This window comes from Narcine bancroftii, chromosome 1 (assembly GCF_036971445.1).
Source record: "Narcine bancroftii isolate sNarBan1 chromosome 1, sNarBan1.hap1, whole genome shotgun sequence".
Lineage (NCBI taxonomy): Eukaryota > Metazoa > Chordata > Chondrichthyes > Torpediniformes > Narcinidae > Narcine > Narcine bancroftii.
In genome coordinates this window covers 192,562,983-192,576,000 of record NC_091469.1, presented here as the reverse complement: position 1 = coordinate 192,576,000, position 13,018 = coordinate 192,562,983, and the positions used below count along the sequence as shown (strand labels likewise).

At 45.9% G+C, this 13,018-nt stretch overlaps 1 protein-coding gene across 1 annotated transcript in view; it reads left to right on the top strand.

The window, feature by feature from the left end:
• Positions 1–13,018, top strand: part of LOC138753503 (hemicentin-1-like) — a 349,996-nt gene that overhangs the window by 331,460 nt on the left and 5,518 nt on the right. The window contains exons 99-103 of the mRNA XM_069916635.1: positions 364–489; positions 1,265–1,393; positions 2,335–2,673; positions 9,222–9,341; positions 9,574–9,700. Coding sequence (XP_069772736.1) covers positions 364–489; positions 1,265–1,393; positions 2,335–2,673; positions 9,222–9,341; positions 9,574–9,700 — 841 coding nt within the window. The remainder of the gene's footprint in view (positions 1–363; positions 490–1,264; positions 1,394–2,334; positions 2,674–9,221; positions 9,342–9,573; positions 9,701–13,018) is intronic.

Sequence of the window (13,018 nt, the reverse complement as noted above, 5' to 3'; positions counted from 1 at the left end):
ATAAAGTTCTAAATTTCAATGTTTCGGATCAGGACCCATTATCGAAACATAAACATAAGTATATATTTCTCTCCATGGATACTGAAGATTGGTATTGATGACTTTAGTCAAGAGAGAACATTGGTCTGGAAATTCTTCCCTGCTCTGATTCACAATGGTGGCCATGGGGATCTATGGTAAACACCCGAGAGAAGATGCCAGGCAATAATTTAATCTGCTACAAGAGCCAGGGTCTCTGACAGTGCAGCATCCCTACAGTGATGTGTGGGGGGTGGGTGGGTTCAGGGTCAGGAGAGGGCAGGGATCACAGATGAAGTCAAGATTCTAGCTTTAGTGTCCAGAGTTTTCTTTTTCTGATCACAGATATCAATGAATGTGACATGAATGTCTGCCACCCGTACCAGGATTGCCAAAACACCAAGGGAGGATACCATTGCCACGAGAGCTGTCCTCGTGGCACCATCCGGCTACCTAGTGGAACCTGTGGGGGTAAGTACAAATCACTTTTTCAAAACACGAGGTAATCTTTCCCAGTCAAGAATTGCCAGCGCATGTTTTAGCTTGATGTCAAGAAATGGAAGGCTTGCCACAGGAATAGCCAGCCTGGAGGAACAAGCATATTACAAATCTCCAGTCCCTTCAGTTCTCCACCCCATAGCTGCCCATCCACTGCAGGCATTGGTACACTGCTCCTATTTGCTTACAGGCCTGCCTTGAATCTCCATCCATCAATGCCTTGGGATTTAAATGTCTTCTGGAGTTCCCTCCTCCAACTCTTCATGTTCCTCTGGTGCAGTCTTCCATGCTTCCCTTAATCTCAATACTCCCACACATTTCTAGCAATCGCTGCAACTTGAAGAACCCCCCCGATTCAAGGACAGTTTATTTCCGGCTGTTATCAAACTCTTAAATGGATCTCCCACTGGCTAAAAGTCATGCCTGCTCACTGCTTTCTTTACTTGTACTTTTCTCTTGAGCTTACTGCAACTGTCAGCCTCTCCCAACATTAAACACCTGAACTAAATCTTATCTCAGCTCCCTCTGTGCCCAAGAAAACAGCTACTCAGACTCTCCATCCCTTGGAGTAACCTCTGCCCCCTCTGTGGTTTCCTCCTCACCAGAACTGTACACAGCGACCTCACTATGTGTGGTTCTTTCTGCTCCGATATTCTCAAACCATTGTGGTTGTTTGCTTATTCCTGATCCCTATCCATTTGGACAATCCTGCACTCCCAAATTTTCTGACCAACACCCTTTTGTCTAGATGTGGATGAGTGCAGAGGAGGGAGTCACATGTGCCGCTACAACCAGAGGTGTGAGAACACAGTGGGCAGTTACCGCTGCAGCTGCCCTCGGGGTTACCGATCGCAGGGAGTGGGAAGTCCATGTCTGGGTAAGTAGCTGAGGACAGGTGAGGGGGTGAAAAACGGAGAGCAGAAAGGTCAAGACTTCTGATCCCCAGTGATAGTGCATGTCCACTAACATTGAACAACTCAAGCCCCAGCAGCATTGATGTGAGCCTGGAGCCAGGCAGTCTCTGATGGTGAGCGATATCAGCTCAGGCTGATCATAATCATTACCACCAATCTGATGTCGCCAAGCCACTTCCAGCCTTTGGAAACAAGGGTGACACAGTGGTCACGGTTAGTGCAGCGCCAGCTTTGAATCCCTGCTGTTTGTGAGGAGTTCGTAGGTTACCCTGAGACCAGCATCCATTTTCTCCGGGTGCTCCAGTTTCCTCCCACGCGTGGGATTGATGGGTTAATTGGGTGTAATTAGGCTTCATAGGTCTTCTACCGTGCTGCAACATTGAAAAATATTGAAGAGACTCCACCTGGATTCTCAACATTCGGTCAGATTGTTCTGAGTTTTTTTCCATCGAATAAACGTACTCTTGAAGCGATGGATCATATAAAAGTGATGGAAGCTGTGTCCAAAGGATTAAAGTTCACCTTGGAGAGTGTAGAGGAGTCGTGGAGGTTTGGCCATCCCAGCATAGGCTTCCAGTCATGGAAATGACGGGTTGGCAGCAAATAGAAGAGGAAGAGATGGAAAAGAATTACTCCCCAGTTAAAGAATAAAAGTGAAGTTTCCACTTGTCTTTTTCAAAGGATTTCTGGTGCTCATAACCTTGCAAATGGGTGTTCTGAAGCTCCTTGAGGTCCCCCTGTTTGAAAAGAGAATCTGAGATCCCAGTGTACCATGCGCCAATGGAGGATTACTTTGAGAGCCCTTGTGAGTGTATGACTGCAGTCAAGGTTCATAGAGAGCAGAGAAGATGATGGGTGTGATTGCTTTTGATTTTATTTCATCCAATGTATCTCATTGCAATAGATGTGGATGAATGCCAACAGCTGCCCAGGCCCTGCAGCTACCTGTGCCGAAACCTGCCTGGCAGTTACAAGTGCTTGTGCCCAGCTGGCAAGCAGCTCCTGGCTGATGCCAAGTTTTGTGCAGGACTGGAAAAGCCAAAGCGGAACGACAGCACAATTACAAGCTTCAGGCCACAGCTGGTCTCCGTTGGTCAATTCAGCCACATCCAGCAGACTGGCCAGAACCAGATCAGTCCCTTCTACACCTGGCTAGAGTGGAAGGCAAATAGAGAATATGCAATCCGTGACCACAGGAAGCAGTGTCCCACAGGATACAGGGAGCGAAACAGAGCATGTACTGGTGAGTGTTCCTGTCAACAAGAAAACCTAGTTCAATTGAGTTGAACAAGAAAATCTGCAGGTACTGATGTCGAGTACAATACACAAACATGATGGTAAAACTCAGCAGGTCACACAGCATCCATAGCAACGAAAGGGTAACCAACAATTCAGGCCTGAGCCCCTTGAAGATTAACCAATGTTTTGGGCTGAAGCCCTTCATCAGGAATCAAAAGACCCTGCTGGTCTCAGGGTAACCTACGAACTCCTCGCAAAGGTTACCCTTTCCTTCTTGTGGATGCTGCTTGACCTGCTGTGTTTCTCCAGCATATTGCGCATTGCCATCCTAGTTCAATAGCTTGTTGTTCAAAAAGGATGTGCCTTAAACAGAATCTTTTTTTTTTAAAATCTCCTTCACCATTCTCTGGTCTAGCCACACAAACACTGCGGCAACAAGGACAAGTCAGAGTGTGCAGCGTGGAGGTGCTCACATACAGCTGCCCTTCTGTGCTAGATGTCACAGGTTTAGGCCCTGCTGTTGCAAAGGCCTTGTCAAGTTGCCTCAGGGCCTAGTTGCATCCTGCAGTCACTGATGGTTTTTTTTCTAAAAAAATAAACTTTATTCACAATAAATTATTTACAAAAAGGAAAACTGATCAAGGTTTTTTCACGTCCCTAGTGTCATAAATATACATTTCCATCAATGTACATGTTCATTGTTACATGCATTCTCTAATTGCACTATTGCCACCACTGTAGCACCTTACCGTTCTTCCCCCCCCCACCCCCCATGATGTTTGATGGACTTCCCATTGGTCTCAGCTCCCGTAGAAGCCATTTTCAATGGGGTCCTTTGCACCTTCCCCACCCCACCCCAGGGGCCAGGGCATATTAAAAATTTTGTTTTCCTTTCACCTCACATACATAATTTTTTTTATGTTGACGTTAGGAAATAAGAAACCAAAACTTGACTACTTCACAGGGAAGTAAATCCTAGTGGGGTCATAGCCGAAAAAAGGTTGAGAATGGTGGCTCTCGACTGTGGTCCTTCTCTACAGTGCCCTCGTGTTGGCTGCACCAAGCCTCAGCGCGTCCCTCAGCATGTACTCCTACAGACTGAAATGTGCCATTCAGCAGGATTCCCTCACCAACATCTCAGTGTGCTAAAAGACCAATAACTTCTGGGCAGACCTACGGGCGTCTTTCACTGAGTTGATGGTCTTCCACCAGCTATGGATGTCTGTCTCTACGTGCGTCCTCGGAAACAACCCGCAAACCAGAGAGTCCTCTGTCACGCTGCTGCTGGAGATGAACCGTGACAAGGACCCTTGCATTCTTCTCCATACATTCTTAGTGAACCTGCATTCTGCAAAGAGGTGAATGGCTGTCTCCACTCCACCGCAGTCATCTCGGGGACAACGTGCATTGTGGGTGATATTTCTGTTGTGCAGAAAGGATCTGACTGGGAGGGCTTCACTCACTACCAGCCAGGCCAAGTCCTGGTTCTTGTTAGTGAGCACTGGCAATGAGTCATTCTGGTAGATGTCCTGGGCGGTTTGCTTAGGAATCACCCCACAATATCTATGATGTCCTTGTCCCTCAAGTGTCTGCAGGATGCTCTGTGCTGACCACTGCCTGATGGCCTTGTAGTCAAAGGTGTTTGTCTAGAAAAAACGTTTCCATAAAGGATAGGTATAAGAACTGACCGTGTGGGCTGGCATTCAATGTATCATTGAAACAGCCTGCATTGGCCTGAATGATTTCCAGCTCTTTTTGCTGATAGAACTGCATTTACTCAGGCAAGTGGATATGCTTGACTTGATGAAAAGTTCTGGGAAGTCATATTTTGCAACTAGCTCCACCACTCCGTCTTGATTTACTGCTCCAACTCAAAATCCCGGCACACTCTGCTAGCGACAGATTGGTGGACTTCCACTGCTGCAGCAGTTCCAGAATGTGGCTCACTTCAGGTGCTGGCCAGTGAATCCCAGATTCCCCAGGAATCTCCGCATCCTGTGTACAGAATTCCCCATTGGAGGATGCGCACATTTTAGTTAGTTTCAGGTTCCTTGAAGATAGGAAAAATAAAAATAAATGTAGGAAAGGGTTGTGTGAGAAGGAATGAGAAAAATAATAACATTGAGTTGGGGGAAAAAAGAGATGAAACCAAGTGTGGTGAACGTGTGTTTTGGCAACTGATAAAGTTAAGTCTGGGAAATTTTCAGGGAGAATCACTCTGTCAGACATCTTTAAAAAATGTTAAGAAATGTAGCAAAGAATTTAAAAATTGAGGAATGCCGTGAACAATACAGTTGACCCCAGCGTCTACAGACTTTTTTGTTTTAACAACTTGGTCAGGACCTTTTCCTGTGACCACTGACAACGCTGCATGTCTGATGTCCACTAGATGGAGCCATTTATCAATCATCTCCACAAAGGTTTCCTTAACTTCTGCAACGAGGAGCATTAGCGGACATCCTCCTGTCAGAACTGGATCAATTGCAATCGCATTTTATCCCCCAAGACTTGCTTTTTATTATGAATCAGTTTAGACCCTGGACATAAGTGGGGTATGCTGTGAATTATTGACCCAACTAGCCATTCCCTGCTCACCATAAGGAAGTTTGGGATTTCCTCTCAAACACACATTTGCCTTCTTCACCACCGACTCATCTGCAAGTTTACCTTCAAGTTATCTTGTATGAGGACTCCCAGCCCTTCTGCAACCTCCCTGTTTCCTGAACACTACCTTCTTCTCCTCCTCCACTTACCTTCGTATCATCTGCAAATCTGGCCACAAAACCATTAATTCCGTAATCTAAATCAGTGGTTCCCAAACTTTTTCAGACTCCCGCCCCCTTGGCCTCCAGGGCACATCCCAAGTGCCCCCCCCCATACAACGGTGCTGAGAGAGGGGTTAGTGGTACTGCTTAGGGAGGGCTATTGGCGGCACTGATGGGGGTTAGTGGCGGTGCTGAGAGGGGGGTTGGTGGCAGCACTGAGAGGGGGGTTAATGGCAGTACTGGGGGGGTGGCGGCACTGAGAGGGGGGTTGATGGTGGCACTGAGAGGGGGGTTGATGGCGGCACTGAGAGGGGGGTTGATGGCGGCACTGAGAGGGGGGTTGATGGCGGTACTGGTGGGGTGGAGGCACTGAGAGGGGGGTTGATGGCGGGACTGAGAAGGGGGTTGATGGCGGGACTGAGAGGGGGGTTGATGGCGGTACTGGTGGGGTGGCGGCGCTGAGAGGGTGGTTGATGGCAGTGCTGGTGGGGTGGTGGCAGCGATGAGAGGGGCCACCAGTACAACATGGCAGCCACCGAGACCAGCTCTCGCAAAAATGCCTTGTTGCCATTTATTTTGCTCATTATTGCCACCCTGAGTCTCGCCAGAAAATTACTGCATAGGCTTCTTCATTAAACTTTGCATCAAAATAAATAATAACAAGATGGAAGGTTCGGACCACCCCCTTGGATCTTTCCACCACGCATGGTGGGGGGTGGGGGGGCGGGGCAGCGCCTATTTTGGGAATCACTAATCTAAATAAAAAGAAGTGGCTCTAACACTGACCCCTGTGGATCACCACTAGTAACTGGCAGTCAATCAGAATATGATCCCCGTATTCCGAATCTGCTTCCTACCAATCAGCCAGTGCTCTACCCATTCAGGTACATTCCCTGTTCTACCATAGTTTCAGATTCAGCCCCTTGTCAAAGGCCTTCTGAAAATCCAAATACACATCATCCACTGCATCTCCTTTATCCAGCCTGCTTCTCACTTCCTCAAAGAATTCCATTTGGTTTGTTAAGGAAGATTTTCCCTAAAGAAAATCTTGCTGGTTTAGGCCTATTTTGTCATACTTGACAATCAACTCCAATATCTTCCCAACCACTGACGTCAAGCTAACCAGCCTATAATTTCCTTTCTGCTCCCTCCCTCCCTTCTTGAATACTAAGGTGCCGTTTGTGATTTTCCAGTCCTCCGTGACCACACCAAAATGTATTGATTCCTGAAAGAACATTACCAATCCCTCCACCATCTCTACCACTACTTCTTTCTGAACCCAAGGGTAAAATCCATCTGGACTGGGAGACTTATCCACCCTTACACCATTCAGCTTTCTGAGCACCTTCTCCCTTGAAATAGTAACTGCACTCACTTCCCTTCCCTGGTACCCTTCAACATCCTCTATCTTCCCAATTATTTTTGCTTCCTTGAATGGCCTCTCTTTTGCTTTTACATGCCTTTGACTTCTTTTGTCAGCCACAGTTGTGACATTTTTCCCTTTGAAAATGTCCTCTATTTTTGGCATGTATTTATCCTGCACCTTCCTCATTTCTTGCAGAAACTCCATCCATTGCTGCTCTGCCATTTTCCCTACTCGTGCCCCCTTCCAATCTACTTTGGCCAGTTCCTCTCTCATGCCACTGGAATTCTCTTTACTCCCTGAAATACCAACATACCTGACTTTAGTTTCTCCTTCTCAAATTGAACTCAATCATATTGAGTTAATAGTTCCTTTCTCTAAGATCTCTAATTGCCTCTGGTGCATTACACAACCCCCAATCCAGTACAGCCGATCCCCTAGTAGGTTCAACAACAACCTGCTCTAAAAAGCCATCTCGTAGGCTTTCTATAAATTCTCTCTCTTGAGATCATCAAAATCACCAGTCCCAACCTGGTTTTCCCAATTGACTTGCATGTTAAAATCCCCCACGACTACCATAACATTGCCCTCTGACACACTTTTTCGATTTGCTGTTGTCCACATCCCAGCTACTGTTTGGAGGTCTGTATATAACCGCTAATTGTGTCTTTTCACCCTTACCATTTCCTAACTCAACCCACAAATGTTTCTACATCTTCTGATCCTATGTCACCTCTTTCTAATGATTTAATGGTGTTCCTTACCAACAGAGCCACGCCCCCCCCCCCCCCCTCTGCTTACCTGCCCATCCTTTTGATATATATTTGTATCCTTGGAGATTCAGCTCCCAATGACAGCCATCCTTTAGCCACGACTCTGTGATGGCCACAACTTCATACCTGCTGATCAATAGTTGTACAAGGTCATTCACTTTATTTTTTACATTTACCTGCATCCAAATACAAAACTTTTAGCCATTTATTTGTTACTTTTGACTCTGTGTTGCATTGCAATTCATCCCCATGGTTGCAATATTGCCCTATCTGCCGACTCAACCTCCCTACCAGCTGTCCCTACTTGTGCATAAGTGGCCTCTTCATTTTGGTTCCCACCCCCTCCCCCTGACAACATTGGCATGCCTCCCTGCCAGGATGAGTTCAGGTGCAACCCATCCCACTTGTACAGGTCACCCTTTCCCAGATCCAAGAACTTGAAACCCTGCCCCCTGCAACATCTCTTCAGCCACACATTTGTCTGCACTGTCTCCATGTTCTGACTTTAATGAGCTCGTGGCACGGGGGTATTCCAGAGATGGCCAGCTCTTTCCTAACTCCTTACTTTGTAGGACTTCCACCCCATTCCTGCCTATGTCATTGGTACCAATATGTACCATGACCTCTGGCTGCTCACCCTCCCCTTAAAAATATTCTGCACCTGCTCAGAGACATCCTGGACCCGAGCACCCGGGTGGTAACACACTATCCTGGAGTCTCTTTTGCGGCTGCAGAGATTCTCTGGAGATTTCCAGCTAAGCCCTGGGGCCATCTGATCACTGAACCCGATGACATTAACTTAGACCCTGTGCATCTTCTGCCACAACATGAAAGGGCGTGAGGCACATTGCAAGTAATTAAAGGTCTTTAAATGTTTAGATGTGTTCTCTGCCATTTTTAAATGTCTGAATTAAAACCTCTATAATTTTAAAATATTTTAATTGTATAATTTATTTTTTATTGTTTCAGAGCACAAGAAAATTAGAGGCAAGCAAACATTCCGAGCAATGCCAGTAATCTGGCTTAACCATCCATCAAAGTATTTTTCCATGAGGCAAAACTGAAGTGGCACTTAGAAGCACATTTCTGCCAGAGGTCTGGTCTAGCTGAGCGCAGAACTGGCTATTGGTAGAGGAAATCCTATCCTGTTATTTTATCTTTTCCACCTCCCAACCCACCAATTGCTTCAGGACAATTCCTTGTTCAAGGACATTTCAGCACAAGCTCCAGACATTTTAGAAACACAGCCTTGGGATGATAGTTTATTGTCACATACCTAAGTGCAGAGGCACTGTACTTCCTACTTGCTGCAGCCACTAACAACATACACTAACAACAATAATATAAATTAAATTTCTGCGAGATTATGTAAAAGGATAGATAAATATTCACAGTTGTTATTAGTGCAAATAAAGTGAAGTTTCAATTGTGCAGACAAATCTTTTTGTGGTCCCCAAGCAGTTTATGGTTAGAATAGTTCAGGGAGGTTGAACAACCTCCCCGAGGTGGTTGGAACTGCTCTTGAACCTCGAAGGAGCACACCATCATGCGTCAGACAACTCAGCAAACAAATAGTAAAGAAGTCACTGAGGATTTCTGAAGTCAGGTGCAGGATGAGGTGAACCAGTTGCATGTTTTCCTTTTTTTCTAGATATCAATGAATGTCAGACTTGGAACTTCTGCCAACATGATTGCAGGAACACTCAGGGCAGCTACCAGTGCATGTGCCCTCCTGGTTATCGACTGCTACCCAATGGTAGAACCTGCCAGGGTTAGTACTTTTCACTGGTCATGGTCTCTCTTAACTGCACAAGGCAGGTAGTCCACATCCTGCCACCCCATCAGTAAAATAACCTTTCCCCACTCACTAATTATCTTGCGGAACTTTGTCTCTTGGCTGGTGGTCACACCTTTATTCATGGGTTTGGAAAGGGTTGTCAGATTGGGTGGGGGTCGTGGTGAATGGAGACTGGGTAGCTAACATTGTTACCTCTTGATTTCAGATATCGATGAATGTCGGGAGCAGAACATTAAGTGTGGACTGAACCAGATGTGCTTCAACACGAGAGGCAGCCATCACTGCATCGATACCCCGTGCCCAGCCACCTACCGTAAGGGAGTCAGCCCAGGGTACGAGCACCTGTCAGTAAGGACTGGAAAAACCCAAGCTCACAGACAACCATGAGTGATGGTAGAGGATGAGGAGGGAAGGGTAGTGGATGGGGACAGAGAGAGAGGTGGCAAGGCAAGTGTTCCTCACAATTCGGAGGGAGATGAGTAGAGACCCTGCCTCACAGTTCCTGTAACCCTGACCGCTGGTGTTTTCATGTGGAGTTTGCATGTTCTCCCTGTGACCGCAAGGGGTTTCCCCACATCTTCCGGTTTCCACCCACCTTCCAAAAACGTGGAGGGTTGGTAGGTTAATTGGGCTCTGTAAACTGCACCTAATGTGTAGGTGAGGGGCAGAATCTAGGGTGGGGGGAATGTGGGGTGACACGGATAATGCAGCCCTATTACAGCGCCAATTTCCTTGATTCGAATCCAGAGCTGTCTCCAGGAGTTTGTACTTTCTTCCCGTGACCTGTGTAGGCTTTCTCCAGATTCTCTGGTTTCTTTCCATCCTCCAAAAACCTATGAGGTTGCTACTTTAATTGGGCGGTATAGTGACGCTATGGTGGCACTACAACTCCCAGAAGTCATCAAACCAGCTACATGACATCAGTGTGTGATGACGTCAACACGTGTTGGGCGAGTGGATTGGACTTTTAAAAGGTTGCGTGCATTCTGACCAGTAAATCTGTTTGATTCATTGAAGAAATGCCTTGTGTGGTTCTGTTATGCGAGCAGCTCTTTTTAGAGCGAATGCCAGATGATATTAGGCTCTTGTTATCCAAGTGTTCATTCGGAGACCCAAGGCCTGCAGTGGCAGAGGCAGGCATTCTACGGCTGGTTAAAAAGGACAGCAAGGAAAGACGAGTCTGTGCAACCATTCCCTTCCCTCTTGACCCCATATTACACTCTAGTGCTCCTAACACAGCACTCCCTACAAACAAACAATGCCCAAAGTGGACAAGCAGCCTGTGGACACCTCATCTTGGTGTTGGGGAGTAAATGCCCACAAGTGCCTTCTACCTTGCTCATTTGCGGAAAACGCTCACGCCAACCGCCAGTAAGGGGTGCAGTAACCTGCAAGCCTACTGGATGTATGGGACCAGTTGTCCCAGTGAATATTTCTGATGGACACAGGTTCAGAAGTATTTCCACCCACCGGTTTTGATACACGCCATCCTACCCCAGATCTGCAACTACAAGCAATTAACAGTTCCAACATTCCAATGTTTGGCACCAGGAAGAGTATCATCTCTACACTTGGCCATTTATTATAGCAGCAGTATCCCAACCTGTGCTTGGTGAAGATTTTTTTCAAGCTCATTCATTCTCATCGACTTAAAAAGGTGTCAGCTAATAGAGGGAACTACTTTTCAGACTATTCCTCTGGCAGACGCCTATACCCCTGCTCTGCGCCTTCCAACATTAGGTAAACCAGTAAATGAATTCTCCAAGTTGTTGGAAGATTTCCGTGAAATTACTACTCAACAATCTTCCGTCTCCACTGCAAACCACAGTGTTACCGCATTTGTACTAAGGGCCCTCCTATCCATGCTAAAGCACGTCGCTTACCTCCAGAGAAACTGCATTTAGCTAAGGACGTGTTTGGCAAGATGGAGGAACTAAACATAATTCGTAGGTCCAGCAGCCCCTGGTCATCCCCATTACACATGATCCCAAAACACAATGGAGGTTGATGACCTTGTGGAGATTACAGGCAGCTTAACGACGCCACCATTCCGGATCATTATCCGATACCTCATATTCAGGATTTCTCGGCTAGTTTGCATGGAGCGAAGATCTTCTTCAAATAGACTTGATGTGTGGCTATCACCAAGTACCAGTAGAGCCAGAAGACATTTCAAAACAGCAATAATTACCCAGTTTGGGTTGTTCGAATTTTTAAGAATGCCATTTGGATTAAAGAATGCTGCTCAGTCGTTTCAATGGGTGATGGACGCTTTAGGATGTGGTATGACCAATGTCTTCATTTTCCTCAATGACATTTTAGTGGCCAGTGGGACCAAGGAGGAACATTTGGAACATCTTCATACATTTTTTATCCATCTCCAAGAATTTGGACTGATCATCAATCTAGATAAATATGTTTTTGGACAAGAAACGATTGATTTTTGGGGCATAGAATTACTCCAGAGGGTGTGACTCTGCTACCATCCAAAATTGAGGCTATTACCAAATACTCAAAACCTGCACAGTTAAAAGCCTGCAGAAATTCATAGGAATGGTGCATTTTTATCATCAGTTTCTTCCAGGAACAGCTCGGGTCATGAAGCCTCTTTTTGATTTACCATCTGTAGTGCGCGTCGAAAGAACCAAAGACTTGTTGATCCAAACCAAGGCTTTTATTAACTAAAAGACTGGAGCATATCACAAGTAGGTCGACCAGTCCAGAATGACCTGGTCTGGCTAGGAGCAATCCTTTAAGACCTGCCAGTAGGTTTGGCTACACTCTCAGCCAATCACAGTCATCCTACACTACAATCTGTACATATGTACATATACACATTGGTGATAGAATCTGTACTATCACACCATCCAGTAATGCAAAAACTATCCATTGGACTGAAGAGGTAAACAATTCCTTCTCGAAGACAAAATAATTGCTGACTGATGCCACTATGTTCAGCTACCCAGTTTTAAATACAGCCACTGCCCTTTCCACAAATGCTTCCAGTTTGGGCAAAGGAGGTGCACTTCATCAATATGTCAACAGGCAATGGAAACCGTTAGCATTCTTCAGCCACCATCTTCGTGAAGCAGGGAAGAAATACAGTGCTTTTGATAAGGGCTTTTGGCCATTGACTTGACTTCCGTTAGTTTTTAGAGGATAGAGATTTTACTTTGTATACCGACCACAAGCCCTTTGCATTTGTGTTTTCCAAGGTTGCGGAGCTCTGGTCAGCGTGACAACAATGGTAATTATCACTCATTTCAGAATTTTCCACAAAAATACTACATATTTCCAGAAAAGACAATGTAATAGCTGATGCACTGTCCCATTCTGCTCCACTCAAGATTTTGTCCATAGACCAAGGTATTGACTACACAGCTTTGGCCACAGCTCAAGAACATGACCATCAGACAAATGCTTATTGGACTGCAATGACAAACCTGCAATTGAAGGATGTCCAGTTTGGAGTTGTGATATATCAATGGGACACCCATGCCCAGTAATTCCGTCAACATGGAAAGGTCGAGTATTCAACTCAGTGCATAGTCTCTCACATCCGTTAATTAGCTCGACCACTCATTTGGTTTTGGACAGGTTCATGTGGCACAGTCTTAAAAAAGATGTTTCGCAAATGGCGAGGTCCTTCA